This window comes from Hippoglossus stenolepis, chromosome 21 (assembly GCF_022539355.2).
Source record: "Hippoglossus stenolepis isolate QCI-W04-F060 chromosome 21, HSTE1.2, whole genome shotgun sequence".
Taxonomy (NCBI): domain Eukaryota; kingdom Metazoa; phylum Chordata; class Actinopteri; order Pleuronectiformes; family Pleuronectidae; genus Hippoglossus; species Hippoglossus stenolepis.
In genome coordinates this window covers 12091271-12119250 of record NC_061503.1, presented here as the reverse complement: position 1 = coordinate 12119250, position 27980 = coordinate 12091271, and the positions used below count along the sequence as shown (strand labels likewise).

Genomic DNA, 27980 nt, shown 5'->3' with positions numbered 1-27980 from the left:
TTTTAGATTTTATTTTGCAGATTTATTAAAAAGGAAAAACTGGAATATGACATTGACATAAACATTCAGAACTTTTGCAATGGCACTTGAAAATAAGCTCCTCCCATTTCCCCTTTTCCGCACATCGATTGGGCTACAGTCCACCTGTGGTACATTCATTTGATTGGACAATAAGCAGATATTTGTCTGTATATAGCGCTAGTTACGTATTTAGAAAAGTCTGCATTATTCACCAAATATAAAACCAGTTGATGTATAGTTGAATGTTCACTTTTAAATAGCTATGTAGTAGCTACAGCTTGCTAAGCAGATGAGGACAGCTGTGTTTCCTGTTTTATTTTGAAGTTTTGCTCCTTGTGTATTTCTAACTTGACTTCCTGTCTTAGTGCTGTTTCCCGGCCCTGTGATTGTCTGCACGTGTTCCTCATGTGTTTCACCTGTGTCCAATTATCCCGCCTCCCCTGAGTATATAAGTGTCTGTGATTCTCTTTGTCTTGGTCTCTTTGTCGGCAGCTGTCTCTTTTCCTGTGTCTTCTTCATGTTCCCAGTGTCTTCTTGTATCCTAGTGTTTTCCATGTTTTTTTCAGTTTTGCCTTTTGCCAGCGTTTTTTGGTTTCCAGTGCTTTTCTGTTAGTGCATTTTTAGACTTTGTTTTTGTAAATACCCTTTATCTTTATTAAAGGACACGTTTAGTTATTTTTCTTTACTCCTGCATTTTTGGGTCCTCCTGCAAATCACAACCCTAACTCCGACAATTCACAGTGTTACATGCAATAATTAATAACTTAATATTGAAGTTATCAACTGTATTTTAAAATATCTTACCCCCTTTTGACTAATCTAATGGAATATATTACAAATAACATTTAAGTGTATGTGTAATCTGTAGTGAAATACATTTTAGAAGTTACTTCTACTAACTGACAATGCAAAGCAAAAACCAAGCCATGCAAACTGCCTGCAGAGCTTGGAGAGGGGATTGGGTCGAGGCCCAAAATCTTCCAGCGTTCATGAGTCAAATCCGCACTGTACACATGAGCAGCCACAGACGTTCAATCTGTGCAAAAAAGTTCTTTATTTAATAACTTGCCAAAACCATAGTTTATTTAAAATAAAATCAGTGACACACAAAAGGTCACTGAGTCCACAAGCTTCATTCAAGTGCAGGTAATAAAGCTTAAAAGTAATGGTTTACATAGCTGTGTTACATAAGTTAATATATGTACAGAAGTCATGATCAAATTGTAGTTCAATTTTATTTTATGTAGAAAAATAAATTGATGAAATCACTATATATAATCAATATTTATTTATTTATAGTTGACGCCACAAGTAATTATCAATATTTATCACAGATTGAGAAAAGGGGATTGAATAAATTTGAAAGAATGAAATACCTTTACCTTTACAGTGGATATCAAGAAAAGTTGACGTGACCACATGAGCTTACTCCTGGGTACAAAACCAAAAAGCATCCCTCCATAGTGCTGTCAGCACTATGGAGGGATCTGACAGAGGTCCAAGCCCCGGTCTGATCAGAACTGGTATTTGTTTTGAATTCTTCCTCTGGTTTCCACGTTCAGTCTTTATGTTCCCAAACGTCTCGCCCTGGACCTGTAAGCTTGAGGCTGCCTTATGGGCACTCTGATGGGCTGCTTGTTGAACTTCTCCATTATTTCTTTGATTCGTGAAAGGTTGGTGCGCCCGAGGGTGAAGTCGCACCTGGTGGCGCCCATCTCGTAGCCCACCTCGCACTTCTTGCTGAGGAGGCTGTAGCCCACCGCCCTGGCTGATACTCTGTACTCGCCGGGGTTCAGCAAGCGCCAGTAGTCACCGTCGGCAGCTGAAGACACACAGATGACATGGCAAATGGATATTTTGTGTTTGGTTTCGTGTTCAAACTAATTTCCATCAACAGATTCTGCATGTGAATACGAACATATAGCTATCAATCGAGGTTAGTCAAAATGTTGTCTGGGCCTAAAATACCAACAAAAAGTATTTGTTTTGTGTTCAAATCATGTGATAAAAGAAACTGGTTGGAGTGGAAACAGTTTGTGCCGGATATCCACTGTCTACACTGGAAGCCCCGATATATTGGCTATTCCCACCACAGGCTGATTTGTGGTCAAACCATAGCCAATGGTTCCAAGACTGTGTGTTAAAAAACTTTATATGTTTTCTAAAATCAACCCCCATAAGGTAGTAAATGGCTATTTGAATTCATAATATGCCACTTTTATAACAGTAGCCTAATATACATCATCAGCACAAACTGTTTTTGATAACTGGCGTAAAACTGATTTAACACGAATAAGCAATTGATAACATTTCAAAGTTTCAGCCCACTAACCTTTAACAGCTAAGAAATAGCATTATTTCAAATCAAAGCTTCACTTCACTTGTGATTCCATCAAGATAAAACAAGTCAGTAATATTAGCATCAATATAATTCGAAAAATAAGGAAATGTAGCTTCACATTGGTTAATTTACAGTTTCACTTTGTTAAAAGGAAAATATCATACATGCACAATAAAAGCAACAAAATAATTAGAAGTGAAATGGATCGAATTACTTGACAATAAAATATCGTGAAACTCTTCATCTAAAGCCTAAAATAAAAGTTCTTTGTGTTCCACTTCTGAAAAAAAGGAGATGTTCTGTATTCCCATTTAGATTTTCAAAAATAGCTCTGCTTTGTCATGTTGGATTTTCTTGGTCTCACGGAGCTGAAGACGAGCGCGCTTGTGGTGTATTTTCAGCCAGTGACTCACTCATAAAAACAACAGTGCTGCTTCCTTGCAGTCATCCGAACACCCACCTGACACGTCTGAGCGAACACCGAGACAAATGCAATATGACAGCAGGTCTGTCTCTGCAGCTGATCTGCAGTCGATCCAAACCGTCACACAAGGACGTCACGTTACTCACATTCAGACGGCAGAAGGGGATCTAATTGTTCCCTGAAATGCAATATACTGAATGCTAATGAGCTCATGGATTCTTCTGTTCATTAGTGGCTCCCAGACTGTGTCCTGCCGTCGTAGTGGCAGCAGTGGATTCATCGAGAGGGAAGGAAAACTGCTTTCTGTTTATAAGAAAGCAGTTGTCCAAAAATGTCCACCGTATCAAAATAAAAAGCCTAAAATCTTTTCTGACTGCATTCTGAGAAAAGCAAGGTTCCCCAGAGGAAGCCATGGCTTGTACTTAGTTCCAGGAAAAATAATAAAAGGCTATTGGACATTCGATTTTGAAGTACAAAACTACTTTGGCTTTGAAGGCTGCTGCATTTGTCAGGCATCAGCAGAGATTTCCTCAAGGATGCACAATCAATAGTCAGATTCAGATATGTCTATATCTTTGAATAGATCCATCAACTGGTTTGGTTTATTCATTTTGATTGCATCGTACGCTGGAGGACTAACTCACTGTGAGAGTGAGGAGCAAGACGAAGCGTAAAAGCAGCCGAGTCAATGTTCTCTGAGGCTAGACACATTTTTTGATATGAACATGTCTATTACCTCTGACAGAGGTTATGTTTTTATTGCTGTTTATCTGTTTGTTAGAATGCAAAAACTGCCGAACCGATTTCCTTGAAACTTGGAGGAAGGGTGAAACATGAGCCAAGAATAAACCATTACAATTTAGTGTGAATCCAGATAATTTTCACAGATTTCTAAGGAATTATTCATGGATCTTGATGAAAAAAAAAACTATTTAGGGTTCTGATAATTATGAATTAAAGGTAAGTCTTTGGGCAGGTTTGTGCTTTATCGAGTGCCATTCTAGTTTTGCATTGGTTTGTAGCTCAATGGAACCATAAATAGCAGAAACTGTACATAAAAATCATGTGAAATTCAATATTTTACCTGTGCGGATATCGTGGCTGATGCCCTCCACAGAGATGGTAGCATTAGCTATTGGACGACCTTGCAGGTCCCTCACGACACCTTTGACCCCACGATGCACCTGCAGAGGAAGAGCACGACCCCAAGTCTGAACCATCTACTGCATAATTTAACACAATGTATGTTGCACCATGTGATGTGTAATAATGTATGATGCATAATGTATCATCTGCAGTTCGACACAATACTTTAACATAAAAGCTTTCCTCCTCATCCAGCATCAATATTTAAATACAAGCTGCCAGCATGGGTTCACATCCTCTGAAGTCCCCCTCACAAGGCATAATGCAACGCAAAAGGACGACGAGTCCGTCACGTTTCAAAGTCGTGTGAAAGTGAAGCTGAGGATGCAGCTGCATTTTGCCTGAATGTGACGGACAAAGACCTTTGCAGCCCCCGGGATCCTATAATCCACTGGTCACTTATTTTATTAAACATCCAGGTAATCCTCGTGGAATAATAATGTCTGGAATTAATTATTTGCTTTTACATCAGTCTTCAGGTTTTCTGACAGGCTGGCCTTTGTGGTCTGTGTCCATCAGAGAATCCAGTGATTAGATGTGGTTTCCTAGTGACCTTTACTGCACATTTCAGAAAGTCTATCCATTTCACTCTGATATTAATTTGGGTGTTTGACAGTTAAAATACTCCTGAGCATGTGTTACAGTATGTGTTCAGCTCTCATGGTATTGATACAGATCTTCTAAGTTCCGAGGAATGCAAGAACACAGGTAGTAATTAATAGTCACACATCTCCCGAACATAAAAATAGCATGTGTTTATGTGGCTTGTTTTGCATTGGTTTCCATGAGTGTGTGTGTGTGTGTGTGTGCGCTGCGGGGGCCGCTGTGCTGCTGTACCTGCTCCATGAAGACGAGAAGAGACTCGCGGTTGTTCTCCCACTCCTCAGGCAGTTCGCTCTCATGAGGGAATTTGTCACAACCCACGTACATCGACAACTCGAAGCAGTTAGTGTGCAAGTAGCTGAAGTCATTCATACCTGCCGAGAAAGACAAACACACCTCAGGCCCACTGCATCAACTCGGGTCAGTATTGTGTGCGTTTACGAGCCAGAATTCAGAAGCTCCGGAACAGCCAAAGGGCTTCTGTGCTGAATATGCAGATGTGGCTGCTAAACAAAGCTACGACTCAAAGCCTCAGCAGAGAAATCAGAGTTAGGCTCAGTGAGAGTGTGTGGACCCAACTGCCAGCCGCAGTGTGCCAGGACGCTCCGTTGATGGTGCCGTCCTCCTTGGCAAAGTCTTCCATGTGGCAGACCCGTCGGTTGGCATCAGTCATCAGGCGGTGGGTGGACGCGTAGGAGAAGGCCAGCCAGCGGAACACGTGGTCATCCGGGGTGGCGGTCTGCTCCCTGGTCACCCCCGGGGAGCGGGTTTTGTCGTAGGGGAAGGTCACCACCAGCTCCCCTCCCTGAAGGTTGCTGCCCAGCACAAAGGGCATCTTCTCCATCCACGCTATCAGAGCCCGCGTCTCCATGGCAACCTACAGTGTGGGGGGGACACGCGGGGGAGAGGGGAGCATGTTGTAATTCATCCAATCATCTCAGCGGCGTGACTGCTAAATGAACCACCTCACGCTGAAAACAACATCAGTGCGGTGTGCTCTCAAGAGGCAGCGGTAAAGCCATCAAAAGGTTGTTCACACTCTCCTGTGCTGTAAACTAATCCCACTAACAGTTACTACTCTGAAACGTAAACACAATTTCATCAAGAGGTCACCTAATGGTTGCAGTGGTTTATATTTGAATGTTGCAATCATGAAACTGATGAAACGCTCTCTGCTGTCGTACTCGTATATATTTAAACCTGCCATACTATCACTGAGCGCCGGCTGGGCCGTTCAGCGAGGCGAGCGAGGACGGTTTTCACAGCTTCCTGAGCACAGATGGGGATCCCGGCTCTGCAGGAGCTATTCTCGAGGCTCTGTGTGACTCACTCGTGGTCTCTCAGCAACGTCAAAACACTCGTGAGGATGAGCTTTAAATAGATCGCCTGGTGTATTTTAGCTCACAGCCTCTCCGTCACAAATAGCAAACGCATCTGCGTCTCCCGAAATAGACGGCGCTGATACGCCCACGTGGCTGCGCTTCAACAGGCGGATTGTCACCACTGTGGGATTTGTTTCTTCAACCAGAGGAGGTGACGGCAAAAAGGACAAAGAGATCTAATTTGTCACTGATAGATATAGTCACTGGAAACTGGCAGCCACATTACTAAAGATGCAGCACAAGGGAAGATAAAATTTGACTTTTGATGAGTCTGACTATGAAATGTCCAAAAGCACAAAAGCCTACAATTATAATCAAATGCTGGTGTTTGAATTTCCCATATTTCTTGTCGAGGTGCTAAAAGAATTCACATTGCATTAATGTAAAATACAATACATCAGCCTGTCAGTCACACCCACCGAGGCATTTGAGGACTGGTACCAGTCGGGGGTTGGCACGTGGTGGTTGAACATTTTGCGAGGGATCCATTTCTTGGCCTCGGCCTCCCACAGTATGGAGTTGAGGTCGGGGAAGTTATGGTGAATGTCTATTCCGTCAGAGCTCCATCGACCCAGAGACCAGCCACTGAGCTCAGAGCCCTGAGGAACAGATAAAAGAAATAGAATCACAGTTAGACTCAGAAAAACTTTCTTCATCTCGGCAGGATCGTTACAATTGTTCAGCACAGTTTGGAAAAAACTACACAAAAAGTGAAAACTACTCATCTAGTAGCCCATTAGTGACATGTGCAGAGGGGTGTATTGGATAAGTGGCCACAGGAAGGAAGGCGCTCAGTGGAGCACTATTACAGGATGGGTGAAATTGTCTGTGACCGAGAGTTCCTCTTCTCCAGCTCCAACTCCAGTACTGAGCTGGCCTTGTGAATCATTTTGTTGAGCCTGTTATTGGCGACCACCCTCAAGGCAACTCCCCCACCCCCAAAGACTCATAAAGACTCATCCACAGCACTGGTCCAAAGACGTCGAAAGGACCGGAACTTGTGCAGGACAAAGACCCGACTCTGGCAGTGGAGTTCCTGTCTCCAAGTGGAAACCCATTCTCCTGCACCATCACTCCCTGAACGTAAAGAGGAATAACAGGAGTCCTGGATCTCTGTATGTCCAGCACCAGCTAATCTGTTTTGTGGATATTGAGCCTGATGCTTCCAAACACGACAGGACCGTCCCCAGTGGCCCAGTGAACTTTTGGCAAAACATTGCTTATTGTGCAGACAGATGGATTTTATTGTCTCAGTGGAGTCAGTGGAGTTTTTGGTCCCATGCAAAGCCAGGTCTGAGCTCTTTCTAATGACTACATCAGCCATGATCAAATGTTTGACGCATTGCTTTTTCTCCTCCCTTCCTTGTCTTGTGTTTTATTAAGCTCACAGGCCTGCAGCTGATTTAAAAAACCATACACAATAATAGTGGTTCTCAAAAGCAGCCCAAGCAGCCTGAGTCCACTTACACTCACTGATACAACACATCTAGGGCTCATCAGTTCATTTCATATATTCCACCAGATCATTCAAACCAATTTTCTGGCGTGTACCTGCATTTCATGGCGCTCTTATCAGGAGAAGACCCGCCAAGCACATACGGCACAATTTTCACCGGGGGCCAGCGCGTGATATGAGGTCGCTAATGGCAGACCTACCGCTTCAAAGGCTTTCTCGTACCCATCGGGGTTGACAGATGGTAATAGATGGATTCTGGTCTCCTCCACCAGGTGACGGATCCGCTGGTTGCCAGACAAATACTCCAGGCACATGAACTGCATCAGCAGGAGGAGCAGCTCTCGGCCCAGCACCTCGTTACCATGGGAACCGGCTGTGTACCGAAACTCCGGTTCACCTGGTAAACAGGTTCATAAGAGAGGGTGGGTGGAGGGAAGGGAAAGAATAAATATGCAGTCGCTTTGATGACAACTGAGAAAACCTATATATATATATATACATATATACATATATATATATGCATTAAGTTGAGCGATCGCATCCTGTTACATTAAAATTCACTGTTGCCTTAAACACACTCACCAACTTCATGCTCTCCAGGGTTGTCAGAAATCTCTATGGCGTAAAGCTTGAGGCCATTTTGGCTCTTTCCTATGTTGTAGATCCGGGTGACGTTGGGGCACATCTCGTTTACCACCTTCATCATCTGTGGAAGGTAGATAATGAAGTATCAAATTTCTTTTTTTTCTCTTACTGTTGCTTATTTCTTCTTGAATATTCGTTTTGAGAAAAATAAAATGTGATGTAAGATTCTTCGAGGTTATAAGTGTTCCTTCAATGGAGTGATGCTATTTTAAATGGTATGATATCTGAAGCCTCAAACAGGACAATGTAATCTCCATGTTATTGGAAATGTAAAAACAATATCACCGGAGCTGTGACACAGACACTTTATTAATGTCACTCTAGCAAGTGAGGTGGGGGAGAAGCAGTCAAGGTAATTATCAAGACAGGCTTGTAGAGCAGATGATTAAAATAGCAACAACTATCAGTTGCTCATATGAGCGGAGACACTGAGAGGAAGTGCAGCCGGAAAAAGATTAACAAGCTGTTCAGGGGAGCGACGGCACTGACGGCAGAAGTGTGTGTTGACTTGTTCCTCCGACTGCTGCGAGAGACGTTAACCAGTCAGGAGTGATGGAGTTTTAATTGAGTCTGGGTGGAATCTCGACAATTCTAACCAAGTACACAAACTGTTAATTAGATAAAAGATAGATAAATGTACCATTTAGCAGAATTGATGTAGAACATTCTGTCTATTACTTATAGAGACAGATATTATGTTTTTAAATCGTCCAGAATTGCTTCAAATTTGGTACAAATGTTTAGTTGGACTCAAGGAAGACCTGGCTAGATGTGGGTGACCAAAGGTCAAGGTCCCAATAACGTCACAAGTCAAATTTTCACAGGGCAGTAATTCTCGCTTTTATAATAAAACTAAAACTGCTGGCTGTGTTTTAACTTGCTCATAGTAACTATTTACTTCGGCTGGTTTTGTCATTAAAGAGAAAAATGTCTGGGATGTTCCAGGGTAATGGCGAGGTAATATTCCATCTTCCTGTTTGAAGAATATGTAAAATGGTAATTCTGGCAGTATCAGTATTCCCAGGGCCACTACACGGCAATCAGCTGTGATCTAAGAAAAGGGCCGCGACATGATGAGAGATATCGTTCACACTCCCCCTTATGGGGCATGTACTTTATTTGAAAAGGCACAATGGGCTATTTCCACTTGTAAGGTCCTGGCACATCTAAACTGCAGTGGACAAGAGGGGGCTGTGGTACCAGGTACCTGCGTGGAGAAAAGGTTTAAAGTTAAAAGTTTTAAAAATAGGCCTTCCTTTCTTTGTGAAGAACTACTGCGGCTGGACACCCTGTGTGACACACATTAGCCCCAGAGGTAACGAAAAGAGAAAGAGAAACAGTCTGTTTAATCCACTTTGATGTTGCTGGAGGAGCGTCTCCGGCTGAAAGGAGCGCTGCTGTGCTACAATGAGGAATACGGAGCGAGCATTAATTGGTGCAAGTCTCATGATGGGTCAGAACAGCAGGTTAGGACACCAGCGGTCGGCTGTTTGGCACAGGCGACCCGCCGCACTACAGAGAATTTAGATTCGCGGCACTTGTCCCCTTCAGGTTCGCTAAGTCTCAGCTCGCTGTGACAAAAACAGCTGTCCTCCTGGCCGGCTACATACAGGCTACTGTTCATGACAAGTATATGAATAAGTGATGACACAACCCAGGAGATGCTCTATGCATTTTCATGTGGCTGGCAGCGCTCGGTTCATTTGCTGCTGTCGCACACTTTGTTCTAGCAAAGGACAAAAACTGCCGGGTGTTGGCTCACAGTTGCACAAGATGTTTTATTGCTCCGTGCTCTGGTCCCTGTGCTGAAGGAGAAAAAAGAGCCGGGCCCCTCGTAAGTAGGCTGATATCTGTCGGCTCCTGCTCACTGGGACTCACCTGCCTCATCTCTTTGTAGCTGTGGTGTCTGAAGTCCAAGTCGTCCGATGTTATGACTTCATTGCGTCTGTGGTAGTAATTGTTTGGATCTGCAGGGACTCGAAAACAAACAGTTATTGATATTTAGAAATGAAAGACGGCAGATTATAAACTAAAAATCTTAACACAGGTCTCTTTCATGTTTGGAAGAGGAGGGTGAAGTGAGGGCTATTCAGCTGCAACATGCAACTTCACCACTAGATGTCACTAAATTCTACACACTGAACCTTTAAGCCCCTTTTCCACTGGTCCAAAAACTCACTAACATCCACCAACATCTGACTTTTGTCTATAATGAGGAATTGATACAATCTGAAGTGGACACAGGTTTTTAATCATCTCCGAATAGCAGTGATGCAAACGAGACAGCCGGGTGAATGTACTAATTTGGCAAGACAGCAAGGTGACGGAGCGCCTGCGTTTTTGATGTCGAACATGATGCACTGGGGGAAAAAAACACAGAAAGGCAAAGTCCTCTACTGAAAATGGGAAATTAGTCAATCGCCTTTGTCAGCGTGTTTACCCGAGTTTAAAAAACCTGTGAATATTGGCTAATTAAACCTCTCATATAGATGTGTAGCCATGCAGGCAGTTTTGGTGTTTTGTGCCAAGATATCTGCCTTTTGAGGTAAGGTTATCTGAACTCAACAATAACGTATTAAGAACTCAACAAAAACCTGTCTTTGTAGAATCTCCACAGACCATCCATTGGGACTATTTTTTCAAAAGGAAATACTCCAGTAAAAACTAAACTGCGTGTCTTGATACCAGCAGAAGGCTGAGGGGAAACCTGAGGAGCAGGTTTGTGCTTAGGGTGCTTGCAATTAAAAAGACACACTTATTAAAATGAGCACATGGCTAAGTGGACTTTATGAGAGAAAACAGTTGGCAGTATCCTTTAGGCTAAATGTGGTCTTTACACACAGCAGCAGACTGTGTTTAAAAAAACAAGTCATTTCAGCGAGCTCCCCAGAAAGACGTGTTTACATCAAAGTAACAAAGCCCTCTAGTGGCTGCTGTGATTATGACTCCTGTCCATCTGGAGCACAGGAAAATACTATGAACATTTGATGTTGTAACAGATTCCTCGTAAGGAAGAGGTCAGGGTGGATGGACAAACATTTTATTAAACATGACTTAATTCTTTCCCCAACTGTTAATTATTGTTACCATAACAACAACGGTCCCCGAACTTTAACGAAAACTTCTTCTCCGACTCTAAAACATGTCCTTAATCATCGTCACATCATCTGTGAATCCATCTATTATCTATGCGGCTTATCCTTTGAGGGTCATGTGGGCTGGAGCTTATCCCAGATGACCTTGGGCGAGAGGCGGGTGACATCCTGGACAGTCGCTAGCCCATCACAGGGCCAACATACAGAGAGTCACTCTCGCACCTATGGACAATTTAGAACTAACCTAACCTGAACGTCTTTAAATTGTGGGAGTTAAAATATCACGTCAACATATTTCAAGGCAGTGTCTTGGCAAATTTTAGGGCAAATTTTCACCGGATTTTTTGAGGATTCCTTTCTGCATTTCTGCATGCTGCCTCATTCAACTACATGCCCCAGCTTCATTTTTCATTCATTCATTTGGAAGGATTCATGTGTCTGCTTTGTCCATACAAACCCTTCACCTGGCATAGGACAGCCAAGGATCTCCACTCTCATGCAGATGTTGCCGTTGTTGAACCAGGAGAGAGGGTTGACTCGGATGTATCGGGCGACCACCGGCGCCTGGAAGATGTTCCGCACGGGGATCTCCTTTTCCCGGTTGGCGCTGAAAATCTACTGATGCAAACAGTCGGTCAGATGGTGAATAAACACAAAGGAACCGGATCTTTTTCTTTTTAACTAAAGTGAGTCAGTCGTCTTTAGATATTGCATTAGTCCAGATCTGCAGCTGTAAATGAGCCACATGTAGCCCACTGTCATCATAAAAATAAAATAAAATGACAAAGTCACAATGTTTACACAATAAAACATACAGCAGACGTTTAAAAAGCTTTTGGGGTTAGAAAAATTCAATTAGAGCAGGCACAGGACAATGAAAAGTGATTTAATTTGATCCACATAACCCTTAAACAAATACATATTCATGCACCCATTGAGTGTCATAAACTATAATAAACTCCACAGGGAATTTAAAATTAAAAGGCATCTATAGGTGGAGTTGTTCTCTGCTCTGCCCTTTGGCATTTTGCAGAAAGCGTGGGCGAGCGACAAGTTTGTATCCGAGACTAAATCACTGTCGGGGCATTATCTCCCACATCGATGACATCACCAGCCAAGGGAGTCTACAGTTACACAGAAATTTTCATTTGCGGGGGCGTGAACCGCAGTGGGCAGCGACGAAGATGTGATCTCCCTCAAAAACTGAATCAGATCTGCGTGTCCGTTGGTAATAGGATTGTTGTTATTTTACATCCGAATGCATTGCTGTGTTTGGTTTGCTCAGTTCTTTCAAGTAGAAAAAGAGACACACGTCTGATGAGGAGCCAGGATGAGGTTCCCATCTGCTCGAGGATCATCGGTATTTACTATTCCCACTCAGCTCATTAGGCTTGGATCCTCAGCTTCCTCTGAAATTGCTCTGAAGACAGAAGTTATTTTTTTCTAGCTGCCTTTACTCAGTCAGAGAAACACAAAACAAGACTCCTCATGAGGAAGAGCGATAATGCCCCGGCTCTGTGTAAAACAGGCTTTACACAGTGTGATGAGAATTGCCAACTTCGGGAGAAATTAGTTTTTAAATGTCATGGCTGTTACTCACCATGTCGTCGGAGCCGTTCTTCAGTGTTACCCAGCTGTGACTGTCGTTGCTCACCATGACTTTGTACGAGGTCACCCAGTCACTCCTGTCAACATTAGAGGAAAATCAGGGGGATCAAGGAGAGAGTCAGAGAAATTTCCTGTCAGGCTAAATTCAATGCAAATGGGGCTTGGAGGTGACGGTTAAGAAGTCGCTCGGTGCACATCCTGTCATGCTGAAATCTCAACGGGGGAAAGTCCATTTAAAAATAGGAAAATTGGAGACGAGGTCAAAGAATTTTTATTAGAAAGTCTTTTATTACCCAAGGTTTTGGAATCTGAGCAAAAATGACAGATGATTTTAATTTTCTCACAGGGACGAGTTTGGGTTCTGAAATACAGGAAACTTACGTCTGATAATCAGAACTGAAAAGCAATTTTAAATAAAATGTATTTCAGATGGTCAATACAAACGTTAATGGGTCATATATTGTAATTAAGGAGCTACAACTTACAAACACACTGGTTTTGTCCATTAGAAGTAGAATATATAAAGCGCAGTGAGGGGAAACATGAAAGAAAAAGTACATTGTTTGTTCATTCTGCAGAAGGAGTCCACTGATGACTTAATGTCCCATCATGCCCAGAGTGTGCAGTGTGTGGGCTGCCAATGAGCCCCATCCTTCTGGATAAAGACATCAGTGCTGAGCTGGTGCAGCCTGGTGAGAATTCCCAGTTCTGCTAATTAAAGCACTGTTCGAGACGGAAGCCCCTGAGCCGGCAACACCGACAGCTACATTGCCCTACAGAGCTAATTGTGGAGAAATTCTGTCTCCTGCCCCCTTAGATCGTGCTGCATGGCCTTGCTGGGAAATTACAAACGTGGCCTGATATCTCCTGGCATCTCCCTGCACTCTCTAACCACGCAGCGGTTTCCCTCAGTCTGTGCCACCCCTCCCAATTAAGGAGCACAAAGGCTAAAAGTTGTCAAATATTTTTTCAGAGCCGAGGCAGAGAAGGTAGACGGTGGAAAAATGGGAACAGAGACAGTTGTGGTTTTTTTCTCGGTGAAGAGAGAAGCAGTTTAAATGCAAGTACATCTTTTCCCTTTGGTTCATTACTTTGTTGTTGTAATTGTGAAATAGAGGAAGGCTTCTTCTTTCTATTACCAAGTCCTGTACCCTTACAGCAGCCTGTAACAGGTAGTAACCAGTGGATTTATTATGGGTTATGTTATAGCTACTATCGTTGTTATGGTTAATCAAATATTTGACATTTGTAAGAAAAATATTAGATTTTGGTGTATTTTTAACACATTGTTCATCATGAGGTGAACTGATGTGTGAAAGGTGCTATACAAATAAAGTTTATATATAATTTAAAGGTCAGGACAGAAACTGCAAAGATGTGTAAGTGCTCTCCAGAGTGTTAAAAGAACACAGATGCATGACTCATTATAAACTGTAGACATAATTAAAGTATTAAAGTACACAGTTTAAGAAGTAATCCCTACTTGCTATATCCCCATTTTTCACCCTTCATCTGAGTGTGATGACTAAGCTTAGAGTGCGGTGAAATCTATTTTCTCAAGTGTTGTTTTTATATTGTAGTGACCTTTTTAAGAGAGATGAAAGAACGAGGCTGCACTCCAATCAATACATCTTTAATCCCGCAGTGAGGGCATCAGAAAAGACTCGTGAAAAGGGCAAACACCCATAAAGGTTCCTATACTGAAAAGCTTGTTTTGTTTATGAAACTGAGAGGGAAATATTTCCAACTGGGTTTGGAGGGAAATCCACAATCCATTAGGAGCTTTGGAACGATTATTCTTGTCTGACTTCTCACAGTCCTCATATCCGATAGTCATTTTCAAACTCAGGCTACGTGTAATTTGACCGTTTACGAGTTAATGGTTTGGATTAGCCACGCTGTAGCAGCATGCCTCTGTGGATGGATCAGTGGGTCATCTCGTTTGGTCTGGACTGGCTTTATCTCATTGGATGGATTGCTGTGACAGTTTGTGCAGACACTCGTGGCCCCAGGACAATAAATTCTACAAACTTGACAAGATTTACCGCTGATCTAAGTGTGACTAATAAAAAGACAGTCAGCCAGCCAGTCTGTTTCCATGTGGACACTTTGAGTTTTTTCCCTCGCAAGTTCCAGATGATTGGTCAGACACAAACCGTAAAGTAAAAATCCAATTAATAATAATAATCACATATCATTTTACTCTCATATTTTATCTTTATTGTCTTTTATCCTTGTTTTTATTTGGACTGAATTCAGGTGAGTGAATGTGGGTGATGCCTAAAATTGCCAAATGGTGGAAATAGTCCACAATTTGTCCACAAATGATTTAACACAATTTCAAGACATTACCAGGATTTAAAACTGGCGCGACCCCCCCACCTCCAATTATCCTTTCAAGTTAGCTCGGACGGGAAAATCCTCATCCTCACTGTGCGACCATCTGCAGCTCTCCATGCATGTCTGCGGGGGTTCGTACTCACGACCAGAGGGAGCTCCTGCCTTGTGTGATGACCCCTGTGAACTTGGTCAGCCTCCTGGCGTCCACCTCGAACCACTGCAGCGGGTCGTCTCTGCCCGCGCACCAGGCCCCAGCATAGAGGTCATCATCATAAATGCCTGCCTGCGGGCCAGAAACAGCCGTGTGGAGCATAGTTTTATTCCAGATGTACGTGTTGACCCACACACACACACACACACACATATCCTATGCATTGTACAACATGCTGACTGATAGTGCTGACAGCCTCGACTGTGCTTGATTTTGTTGCAAATTCAGGTTATCAAGGTATAGACTGCAGAAAAAGATGGACGACGCTTCTCCGCTTCCTCCCAAAATATTGTAGAGTGTGTATTTTCGAACAGGCTACATCAATTCAATCACAGTAAAGGAAGTTAACAATGTTGCACGTTGTACCGATCTACTCAATCCATAAATGACACTGTTAGCTCAGAGCGAGATGTGTGAATAGTCATCATCCAATCTGTGGTGTTATTGTTGGTGCAGTTGGTGTATGTGTAAGTGTTAGTCTTAGCGAAGGTGTAAATGTTGGTGGTGTTAGTGTAGGTGTAATTGTTAGTGTAGTTGGTGTTGGTGGTGTTCATGTTGGTAGTGGCAGTACTGATGTTAGTGTTGTTGGTGTTATAGTGTTGGTGTTGTTGGTGTTAGTTTTGGTGTTTGTAGCATCTCACAATATCAAAAGAAAGTAAAACTGCTTGTGTCTGGAATCTTAACAAACTGTAGCAGCTACTAAAATGGAAATAAAGTTCTGAAAAACGTCCTCACAGGCCTAAATCAACAGGCACTATCCGCTTTTGATGTGTTTCTCCCGATTTCTCCCGATAATTGTGCTCTAGAATCGACAGTATCTCTGTCAGTCACATACGTGCACTACGAACAACGAATCCTTGGTTTCGTTGTTTTCCTGACACATAATACCTTGCAGCCTTGAGTGAATCAAGAGCATGTGTGTGTTTGGTTAATTGCGCAGATGGATTCAGAGCAGCCTGCAGAAGATGAGACCCGCAGCAGACTGAACGGAGACTAATACCCTCAAAGCACAGCCTGTACTCACAGGAAATACCCTTTCTCCCAGATGCCAGTTCTTTTTTATTAGGTTTGGGGATGTGCTCATGATTTGATGGCGACACTATTACTTTCTTTGTGGAGTTAGCTTCGGACTATTAAGAATTTGCCGTGAGATGAAACGGGCTGATAATGTCATCCACATTAAACTCACGAAATCACAGCCAAAATCTTTCCATGTAACATAAATAAAATCTTAAATAGATCTCAAAGATACAGTCTCTCAGTCATGTTCCTCAGTGTTGCTGCTTCGTGGGAAATGACTCCACCAAACATGAGAGCTTCCTCTGGAAATGTGAGATCACCCAGGGTATAATGTGAGCCCCAGCATTTCTGTGAGCTTGCCCAAGCTACACCACATACCTGAATGTTAAGGCGACCTCTGTGTGCACCAAGGCCGTAGCGTTTCGTGCTTGAAGCGTGAAGCTGGAAATCATCAATCTTCAGCGTCTCCAGTCCCATAGGAGGGCATTCTAGGTAATGAGAATGACAAATTGGCATGTGATGGAAATGTTGTGTATCACACTTTGCATTGCTCCAGGATAAATTCTCTCTGCAAAAGAGATCTCCTGAGTAGGGCTCCGTGCATTCGTTAATAGCTTCACAAAATTACTTAACAGCAAAGAGCAATTTGGTGCAATTTTGTTGAGAAGATCTAAGAGTTTGTGCTCTATTCAGTAAGCCTGCTGTGCTCGACAACACACACACACACACACACACATGCACATGCAACTCAAGATGGAAACTTTTCCATGTCACATATTGAGCTTGCTAGGAGACGAAGACAGGTTAATGTACATTTCAAACTTCTGTGTGTGAGCAACTAATTTTTACAAAACGCTGGAAAATCACAGTACAAAAGGTGAGCGCGTGTGAAGGAAATGGAATCGAACAGCCTGACGGAGGCTTTGATGTCTTAACTCGTATGAATTTCAAAATGTGTCGAGCTTCACGGGTGATTAATGACTGTACACTATAAACGCTTCCTCTTTGTAAATTTGCAATGCACAGCCATCTCTCTGCAGCCTGAATACATGATTAAAATGTTGGAATGACTACAACTGTATCGTTCTCCTGAAATAGAGAAAATGGGAAATCGCAGCTGCCACAAACCTGTCGAGTACAAGTTCAAAGGTTTTAATATTAAATCCAAGCACAAACTTTCAATATCAAAAATTTAATGTCATTATTATATTTTCGCTGTTATTGCATAATAGACTGCAATGGTCAAATTTGACAAGTTGATCTTACTTAAAAAAATGTATTGCCAAAAGGAAGTGAATATAACTAACAGTATTAATTTAAGTTTACTTGATTATTTTGATTAAAGCTTTGTTGTAGCTTGGTCAGGTTGTTGCAACTTAGAAATGCCAAGTAAACTTTAATTTATCTATGTTTTAGCACAAGTTAGTCTGACTTAAATTAATAGTTGTTTACTCAGTAGAATTTAGTAATTTGAGTTAGCATAGGTATGACATTTTACAGTCAAGAATAGATGAATACAAAGTTTACAAATTCTTTAAATCTCTGTATTCCCTTCATTCTTTGTCACTTTTTCTGTTCTGGTCCCTTGAGTTACCTCTTGATCAAGTTTTCTTCTGGGTCATTTTCTGTTGTGTATTTTCCTGTTGCTGTTCTTGCCTGGATACCATCTTGTCACCACGTCAACCTGTAAATCTGCTTTTTCCATTAAAATAGAGCCACTGCACTGACCTGCTGCCTTGTCTACGTGTCTACGTTTGGGTCCTGAAATAACCAAAATTATTGAAAATTTAGAGCAGCCACAAGCAATTTTAAACTGCACTCTTTTTTTTCAGCACTGTAAGATTAAAAAGCGAAATCAAAACAGCAGAGGCAGCAGAAATATCCTGACCTCTTTTTTTTAGAAAGGGTCAAGCTCCAAAAGCGCTGGATTCTGCAGTTCCCATAATATAACCTAATAATGCCTTTCTCCCTGAAATAAACTCTTCCTAAATCCACGTTTCCAGGTTTTTGTGTTTTTAAGTTTTCAGGCCCGAACTGAAATAACCACAATTACATTACAATTCCTCAGGGTTATCGGGTTGTTTAGTCAGACTTGACTTTGATGCTCTGTATAAATCATTCACTCCTTCGTGTCTTCCCATGTAACAGAAACTCTACAGTGAGCAATAAATTTCATCATTCTTTATCATCATTTTGCATCATCAAAGTTTGTCAATGAACTTCTATAAAATGAAGAGTATTGCATTGTGGGATTAGCAGAAAGTGGTCTACACACCATGGGTGTTATTCATCGACTTTGTAGCTGCCATCAGAGTCAGTTATACAGTTTAAAAGTTCATAAAAAAACTCAGTTGAACCTAAAATCATCATTTTTGTTGAGCGTTTTAATTATTTATGTATATACAAATGAAAATGTTTCAAAAAAATGTGGGGTTTTCATGGCAGAACAAATAGTTAGGTAACACTTGCAGGGGGGGTCATTATTAGTGTCTCACTGCACTCTACAGTCAGTGTGAGAGGCACAACACCTGGCAGCCTAAAGAGAGGAAGCCATTTAAGGTGAGTTACTGCATGGTGCAGTGTCCGTAAGGATTCTGTGAAGACTTGCACAGCTGGACGTTTGTCTTATTACTCCCCTTGAGTTAACGCAGCCAATGAGGTGCTAGCGGGCTAATCTGCTCACGGGCTAATGGGCTAATATGCTCGCTGTTGACAGCTTGTACCATCCAATTGGTGCAGGTTGCAGGTGTAGGTGGGCGTGCTCACAGTCAAAATCATTCCCCACTCCTCCAAATATGGTTACTTCTGGTTTCATAAAAAAAAAAAATGGCGCTGGAAAAACTGCCAAACTCGAGGTTTCGAAACGGAAAGGCCTCAAACATGCTCAGAATTCAGCCTCCTCTCTATTGTCTGTCGTGTTCCTCTTGACTGATTGTGATGTGGAAGTTATTGCCGGTGTCAGGTTAAGGTGAGACAGTCACTGTATGTGGTGCCTGGGAGCTGTGGCTGCAGTGTGTGTCTTTCTGTGGGCGTATTGTGCTCAATGCTTAGTCGTGCAGAAATGCTTCAGTGCAAACAACATCTTTTTGTGGAATATGTCATTTTATTGCCATAAAGTTTTTTTTCCTGCAGGATAACATCAATATCAGTTTATTTTAATAAAATCAAATATATCAAACAGTTTCAAGAATACAGTCGTTTTCCTCTGGGTGATTTGGTTTAGGTTGCCAGATTCTTAGTCTCTTTCAAATCCTTAAAAAAGTGTAAATGATATTTTTTAGAACTGGTTTTAACTGTAGATGCTGCACTATGCACTCTCAGCTCTAACGGAACATGATCTATCTACAGTGCAATGAGTGGCACAGTTCATATCTTTACTGGCAGTACTTATGATGGCAATTAGCAGTCATCAATATGAATAATTATCTCGTAATTAACTCCTTGAGCATGCCAATTATCCAGTAACACCCACTCGAGCCACAGCAGTGGTTCGACAGGCATGCAGCTGTATTCAAGGCCTTTTAAAAAGAGAGAGCTGCACGGCCCTTAAGAATGTTTTGACTCGCCGCTGGAGGGAGGTTGAGGTTCATTTGAACAAATGCCTGTCTTTAAGTGATTGCAGTAACTGAGCACTAAATAGAGCTCTTTGTGTGAGATTGGCTCATCTTTTACACTACAATGGATCTCACCCAGCGAGGGCCCGGCGGGCAAATCTAAGTTGACGTGTGAATTGGCCGCCCATTGGCTCTCTGGGTCGGATCAATCTGTTTGCACGACTTCCCTGGACCGCAGCGATGGAATTTACAGAGCAAGAATTTTTTCGACTGGGCACCGGTCTGGTTGCACATGCAGCATATACCTCCCAAGTAGTCCAATTAACTCTCAGAAGTGTAACAGGCACAAAGAAGATGGAGGCATGTTTGTTAAGAATATTGTGGCTCTGGACGTTTGCATATATGCACAAGAAGCTGGCAGTGAAATACACAGAGGAAGTCGGCTTTGTGTTTTGAAACTGTTCCATCAGCCTGATGTGCCTGAGACGCTGAAGATCGTCAATCACATGCACCAAGATTTTTTAGAGAAAGAAGATCTGCTTCCAAAATCCACACGTGCATGAGGCAATTTATGTTTGGTGCATTAAGTAAACACAGGCCAAATGAAGCCCCGCTGTAAAACTAAAGCGTAGAAGTTGATGAACAATCCAGAAGCAAAGCCACAGGTAGGAGCAGTTACTAGAGGATTCCGGTAACTCTATACGGCAATAAAGCACATGCTCCTCTTGTGACCCTGTATGTCTATATTTAAATACTGTGAGTCCACAGGCTTTCGGAATGGAGCGATCACAACATTAGGGGCATCCCAACCCTCGAACCGGCCTGAAGGACAAGCCGGACAAAAAAAAAAGTCTGCTATGTTGCAAAAGCCCTTAATCATTATCCCCATCTGCATGCAATCATTTTCAAGAGGACCCCCAGAGGAACGCAGCATCTGGATTCAACAATAAAGTGTAATAGAAATGACAAAGCAAACAGTCGAGGCCTCATACGTTGCTATCTAGGCCACTTGCCATGTTACTGCAGAGGTCTAGAGGGCCGGAGCCAAATCTAGGATCATGGTTTTATCCGGCCGTGTATCACAAGTTATTGCACATCTGGTGGTATACAGTTGTGAAGTACTCCAGGGGTAGAATGTGTTAATATTCTAATGTTTATGTACTGTAAGTTTTAAACTGCTTCCAAACACAGAGGGTCCGACCCGTTTTTAATTATTACACAATGACAATCTGAACAATCTAAACAGGAGAGGTGTTTTGTAAACTTTAAATATTAAAGCAAGACTGTTTGACTTTTGCTGAATTAACTCGTCACAGACATATTACTGATTTAAAAAACATCAGCTAACTTTAGCCACAATGAGTTATCGGCCACGACAAACCAGTTCAAGATGCAACAGCAAATATCCATTGTCTGTTTGAATTAACATTTTCTTACTTCGCCAAAGAACAGCAGTACATGGGGAAAAAAAAGAGCACATCAATTTGGGCATTAATTTGGAAAAAGGCGCAGATCCAGATATTTTTTTATTTCTTTGCGAGCTAGATCTTTTTTTTGGACATTTTTACTGATTTCCCAGAGAATAATTCATGGATCTTGATGAAATTAATCATGCATATTTGGTGCAATTTGCTGCAGCTTGATTGAATTTAAAACAACTGCTGGGCCTTGGCGGAGGCATGCGCTCAACTGAGTGACATTCTGGTTGATTTGTTAGTTCAACTTTTCATTTGTAAGAAGATTGTGTTTCTTCAAGTCAATTTAATCAAATTCTACTTTGTATAGCGTCAGATCACGACACACTTTCAAGGCACTTTACATAATAAAAAGTTGAAACCTTACAATACTTAAGAAAACCCCAACAGATCCACAGCAGTTCAACAAGCTAAAGCACTTTCTCCAAACTAAACTTAGTCTCGCTTTAAAAGAAAACATCAGACGATCAGACAGATGTACAACAACTGACCAGTCTGTTGAAAACCTGCATTTTTACCAACCCCAGCCTTTAGAGCTTGACTGTGCACATGTGACAAACTGTGAGATCGCGCTGGAAACATTTGGTCTCGCTACATTTCTGTTGCGTCTGATGGGACTCATGAACAGGCTGTTGAAACATCCGCTGAATCGAGCTTTGAAAATCCCTGCTATTCTTAGAGCCCCGTTTAATGAGTTCCCCATTGTTTTGTTATGCAGTCTGTGTGGATGTGACAGACAACTGAGGTTCTGCGATACATTCAACAATGGCCAAATAATACAAATTCTGAAGGCTAAACAATCTTTAAAGCTGAGTAATTGAGCTCTCGATGTGCAGAACGTGTGATTTTTACACATGTCGAGGGCCCTTACAGTTTGACCGTGACAAATCAGCTGCTACCAGGACATGCTGAAACAAATTCAGAAAACAGATCAGAGCCGAGTCACAGTCACAGCCATGAAAACATGAGTCTGGGAGTTGAGAGCGATGTGCCAGGCATGTCGGCATGAAGTTCTCATTTTCCTACATGCAAGCATATCCAAGTTTCTGCTCCCATTCCCCTGGTGGCAAATTAAAAATGGCAGCCTCTCTGTCTGACCCAGTAGGTTCCTCACAATAGTTTCAACATAAACACATAAATTCACTGCTGGCCACCACATCCAAACTTAACCTCGCAGCGGTATTAAACTCAGCTTCCTGTTATGTCTGACGCTGTGCGAACGAGGGTAATATGGGCAATATCACCATTTTCAGAGCGGCGGTGGAAAGTCTGAGGTCTATAGCTACACGCGCTGCGCCCCGAATCACACTTTCAGCCAGACGAGTTTAATCTGTCATCCGACGTGACGGGAAGGCTACCGGGGCATCTTGACTCCAGTTCAGCACATATACTGCGATCCATGGAAACCAAACACGATGCTTTGGGGCAGAGCAGACACCAGCGCCTCTGTGGCTCGACTCCGCTTCTGAGAACATCATCGTATACTGCCAGACTTTCCCTCGCAGGGAAAATATGCTGTTTTCGAAAACTCTCTACCCCTTTCCAAAATATTTATCATCCTTGAGAGGGTTTGTCCCCCCCCCCCATCATAAAAGCTTCTGTGAAGGCAGAGAAATGATCACTGCACATTGGAGGAGAGTTGAATTTTTATGAGATCATGAATTTTCGAATAACGTGAGAGTCTCATCGGTTCTTCACTTACCCTCTTTTATGGAGTTGTATTGTCCTCCCTCTGAGAAGCTGTTTGCGGCGTTCAGGTTGCTCTTCTTGTTCTTCTCCGCTTTCTTGTTGTTCGCTAAGAAAGGACATTACATTATTAGAGGAATAGCAACATGCTGTTTATATTTTGTCTTTTGAAAGGAGGGCTGCGAGAGGTTAAATCACATTTAATACTGCTGATTCATTGTTGTCATTACACAGCGGGAAAGCAATAGTGTTGACGCAGAGAAGAAAGTAGCTTTGGTTTGATTCAGGCCTCCACATATGGATGGATTCAAGATTGGGACTGAACCAAGAGACAATTTCTGGGCACGGAACCTGCAAACGTTTAACTCTTGTGCTCCTTACATGATACGTCCCGCTCGCGGTAGCTCGGCCGCTGACGCTTTTTAATTTGCACTCTCATTTAAGATCTTTAACACTGATAATATTTATGAGCTAAAGGCCCCGAGGTTCAAATCCATCATGGAAATGCCCCGTGCAGAGCGGGGAGTCGCATTCCAGGGACTGACGATGGAAGTGAACCGTGTGCTTTGTATTTGACAGAGTGTCAGGTCAGGATAGGCCCCATGTGATAACAATCCTTCTCACATCTGAAAGTCTTTATCCTTGTCTCCTTCTGGGACAAGGGTGAGTCCTCAGCAGAAGGCTCCGAGCTGCGTACCGGCTCCAGCAAGATGGATTTACAGAGATACGATCATTTAGACGTTGTTGTGGTACAATGCGCTTCTTTCTGTACCTTGTTTTTCTTTTTTTACCAAGTTTTGGATTCCTCCCATAATCATAGATAAGTCAAAGGTCGACATGCTACTTCACACGTTGAGAAAGTTTTCTAACAGTTTCTCTCTATAAAGCATCATTTTAGATCATTTCAAAATATGTTGTATCATTAAATTATTCAATTTTTTCCTTTAGCAGCAAAGGGAGTAATCTTAAAAAAAAAAAAAGAATCACCTCTTTAAAGCTATTAACTTTTTACCTAGCAATTACCTATTTGCATTCCAGCAGACACAGGGCAACATTAATTTAACACTGAGGCAAAACAGTAAAGTTGTGCAAAAACTAAAAACTGATACGATACAGGACATTTTATTGAAAGGTGCTCACACACTCTGTATCTGAGGGGAACTGTAGAAAAAGGGTGATCGCTCTTTAAGGGATTTGCCTCTTTAAGCAAAATCAATTTCATATTACACACAAATTCATAACTAATAAGAATATTGATTAGTGCAGCATATAAAGAGTCACCACCTCCTTTTTCCTACAACATCAAATAAAATGCTGTAAATAGTTTTGCTTGTGTGTGTCTGCAGTCGCTATTCATGCATAAAAACAATGTATTTTCTTAATCTGATGCAGACTGCTCTTCCACCTGCAGCAGGCATCTCTGTCGAGACACGTGAAGCCCAGAAGCCTGAACCATGAGGTCACCGTCGACACAGCTGCTCTGAGTTATCCGCCACCAACCAACAGAGAACCCTCACGCCCGCGCCTGTCCTCCAATCACCTGGCAGGGTTTGAAACATACCTACAAACCTGCTACTGCATGTGCTGAGAGACCCCCAGAGAGCCTTGAGCTGTACGTTCCTGCACAGGCTGTGTAACTGGGAGAGAGAGCGCTGCCATTCCTCGCTGTTTTTTGGGGAAAAATGTGGACTTCACGTGTGTTCTGGCTCCGACCTCTGGCATGCATGAGGTGGTTAATCCTGCAGGAGCCACACAGAAACATGGCTCTGTTCTATGTGCACAGAAGCGAGGAGGGGGGGGATGAGGAGGAGGAGGAGGAGGAGGAAGAGGAGGAGGACTACCTGAGGTAGTCGTTGTTGTTGTAGTTTTTTCTCTGCACATCCATCACCTTGTGAAGTGAATACAGCTGCTCCTCTGAAGTCCCAGAGGATACTAAGGTTCAATGTGATGCCTCATATTTTCCATTTGAATTCATAAAAATGTGTCTGGAGCAATTAAACAGTAGCTTTCTGAGCATTAACAACTTGTTTTAGTTTTCACCTTTTATGGTGAAAAGCATGAACTGCTGCAAAATAAACTGTCATGTTTATCTTGTTGAAAACTTAACTCAAAACTTCCCTCAAAAAGCTGAACTGATCAGCCACACTGGCATCTAGTGGCAACACTGACTCGTCAATTCCATAATAAGTTCTGATGAAACTTTAAAATTAAGTTTTCTAACTCAAATGTGGCAGCTACAAAAACATCTACTGTAGAAATACAGCCAGTGTAGGTGTTGTTAAGTTTAGTTTTTTTTTAAAGAAAATCTATGTTGCACCGGTGCAGAAGTTTTACAACCGAGAGCTTGAGAATCAACCTGTACAGAAGCAACTCTTTTCCAAGTTGTCCTGTGAAGCGACGGCAAGGCTGTTACCTGGTTTTGCATCAGCTGTGGTTGGATCCTTTCCCTTGGGCACCTTCTTGCCAGGGTTGCGGCCTGGGTTCTCGTGCCTGTCAGGTACTGAGGCCACAGGCTTCTCCAGCATTTGGACCTGGTTGTACTGCTCCCTTGTCAACAGCTCCTGCATGTAATAATCCTCATCCTCGCCAGCAGCGTCGGGGCTGAGGTCTGCGAGCCCCAGGAGGAGTCCCAGCAGAGCCAGGGGGGTTAAGAGGCTGAGGCACCGTCTTGTCATGACCCGAGGGGGATTATCTCCAGCTGAGAGTCCTGATGCCGTCTCCAGAGGAGCCTGCCGCTGCTGCCGGGCTGCGTCCCATCAACTGCTCCCCTTCCTCTCCCTTCCCAGTCCCGACACGGAGAGTTCACAAAGTTCTCAGAGCGCTCCAAGTCACTGACGAAAGCGGCGGAGCCAGAGGGTCCATGGAAGCCTCAGTCTGGGAAAAATGCAGTGAGGGAGGGAGAGAGGCAGAGAGAAGATGAGGGAGAGGAGAGGGAAGAGAAAGAGAGACAGACAGAACAGTTCTCTCCTTTTAGATGCAGGCAGGTGACTCAAACAGAAACCTGCTTTTGTCTGCTTCTCTTTTAGATTCAAACAAGTCCACTGTGCTGACACATAGCATCTATTTTGTTGCTGTGGGTAGAAGTGAAATGGGGATGGAAATCGCTCTGGGAAACACACATTGACATGTTGAGGATCTGCTTTCATCTCCATCTCCTCCCACTCTGTCTGGGGCAGGCTTTGCTTTAGGCAGAGGAAAGTTTCCTCTTTCCTGCGGGGGAATCCACTCAGGGACTCAAACTGTTTGCAATTCACCAGTTCACAATTGTTTTTATTCAAGAAGAGAAGCACAGGCTACATACATTCCCTACAAACAGGAGCAGTGATCCACCCTTTTCATCACACTGGGTATTTGGATGTCAGCTAAAGCCACAGGATGTCAAGATAACAAACTTGTTCGCTGCCTCACTTTACTGAGGCTGCTCTTGTTTCAGCCAAGACCTGTTTGGACTCTGCTGTAATTTACATGTTAACTAGCGGGCAGAAATCTGACTGAACAAACTCTCCGTGGAGGATCCAGGCGTGTTCCAACACAGGGATGGAGCACTGCCCTGTGTGTCACAGCTCATCACATCAGCTCGTACTCCCACACAAACACACACACACACACACAAACATGACTACAGCAGCTGATGGAGGCTCATTTTACCAGGAGACAATACCGAAGCCCAAAGCCAGGAGTCAAACTCCTGATTAAAACCATATTTTTTCAGCTAAGAAGGTTTTTCCTTGGGTTAAATAGTGAAAAGAAATAGAATATATTGTGTCACAAGCATCCCTGGCATATGGAGTTATAGCTAAGCAAAAGCAGAAATGTCTTGCCATGGGCTTATTTAAGATTTAGTCATAAGGAGTGGGGATACCAAGGAGCATTCGCACAACTAATAAGTAAAGCTTTTGACATTTCATCAACCTGAGGCAAGACAAAGTAAGGCAAAGATAATAATCCCTCGACAAGTCTGGTGCCCTGCCTGGACGCTGCCCCATTTAAATGCATTGCTTCATTACACATAACTGATGTGGATGGACATTGCATAGAGAGAAGGCTACGCCAGGGTTCGCATTGGAAATGAGACGTTACACCTGAGAAGGAGAGAGAACGGAGGGGGAAGGAGTCTGAGGCTGCGGGCTATCACAGGAACAGGATCTGCAGTGGGTGGACAGCTCGGGGCTGGAATACTCTGTACCTCGCCTGGCACAGTCTCTCGCCAGCAAAGGCAGGCATTAGCTTTCTTCGCCCACTCCCCATCTCGACTACACCCCATCCAAAAGCTGTCTGGGCAGAGGGAGGGAGGGAGGGAGAAAAAACGGAAGGAGGGATGAGAGAAGGCAGCCAAGAGCGCTGTGAGGTTTTACCACATGAAACTGCAACTCTCAGAAAGTCAGGTTCCTCCAAAATGCACGACTACGCCACAGCTGCGATGCTTCAGCACACTGGTTCGGTATATATTCAATGAAACCATGGCAACGTGAAGTGCAAGGAAGTAGTGGGGCTCGGGTCGTATAGACTGTATATAAGGATGGAGAACAAAAAAGTGAAGCCAAAATGTCTCAGCTGCCCCCTGGTGGCAGGCCGCAGTATAGGTCATAAATCCCACCTCCTCCATGTTAGCAGATAGGCCAACTGAAATGTCAAAGGAAAGGTTTTTATCACACTAATGTTTGTTCAAATGCAAATTTTCTGCTGAGTTTGGTTTTAATTTGTTATATGATGCTTTAAAAAAAGGGTGAAATGTCGCTCCTGCACAGACTCTGGCTCCAAAGTCATTGTAGACTACAATTGTGTCGTTTTAATAAACCTGGTGTTTGCTGTATATAATAATGTCACTACACTTATCCCCTTGCATCTGGACGTGATCAAGGCGTCACTTATCAGCTAACATAAGGTAATGTTCAGACTTGCGATTGCTGGTGTCTCCGTCTCTTGCTTTTCTATATTATTTGGGTTATTGAATCGTTAGCTGTCTTGAAATA

At 42.9% G+C, this 27980-nt stretch overlaps 1 protein-coding gene across 2 annotated transcripts; it reads right to left on the bottom strand.

The window, feature by feature from the left end:
• On the bottom strand, positions 1 to 26141 carry cpxm2 (carboxypeptidase X (M14 family), member 2). Of its 2 annotated transcripts, none has more exons than XM_035145810.2 (14): positions 25421 to 26141; positions 23024 to 23116; positions 16671 to 16780; positions 15205 to 15344; positions 12714 to 12798; positions 11578 to 11728; positions 9897 to 9985; positions 7956 to 8079; positions 7574 to 7770; positions 6337 to 6516; positions 5115 to 5412; positions 4770 to 4909; positions 3871 to 3970; positions 1 to 1843 (listed from the first exon to the last, which is right to left on the bottom strand). In XM_035145810.2, exons 1-14 carry the CDS (start codon positions 25680 to 25682, stop codon positions 1587 to 1589), a joined length of 2226 nt encoding a protein of 741 aa, XP_035001701.1. In that variant the 5' UTR covers positions 25683 to 26141; the 3' UTR covers positions 1 to 1586. The 2 variants fall into 2 exon arrangements, with proteins under 2 accessions (XP_035001701.1, XP_035001702.1); XM_035145811.2 differs by lacking the exon at positions 25421 to 26141 and adding an exon at positions 24569 to 24689.
• Between the last annotated feature and the right edge of the window lie 1839 nt (positions 26142 to 27980).

Excerpts from the sequence above, each read along its gene's own strand:
- cpxm2 (XM_035145810.2), bottom strand. The coding sequence starts at position 25,682 with ATGACAAGACGGTGCCTCAGCCTCTTAACCCCCCTGGCTCTGCTGGGA. Across the intron at positions 11,729-12,713 it reads AGAACGGCTCCGACGACATG|ATTTTCAGCGCCAACCGGGA; the intron begins GTGAGTAACAGC and ends TTGCATCAGTAG. Across the intron at positions 7,771-7,955 it reads CCCTGGAGAGCATGAAGTTG|GTGAACCGGAGTTTCGGTAC; the intron begins GTGAGTGTGTTT and ends CCTGTTTACCAG.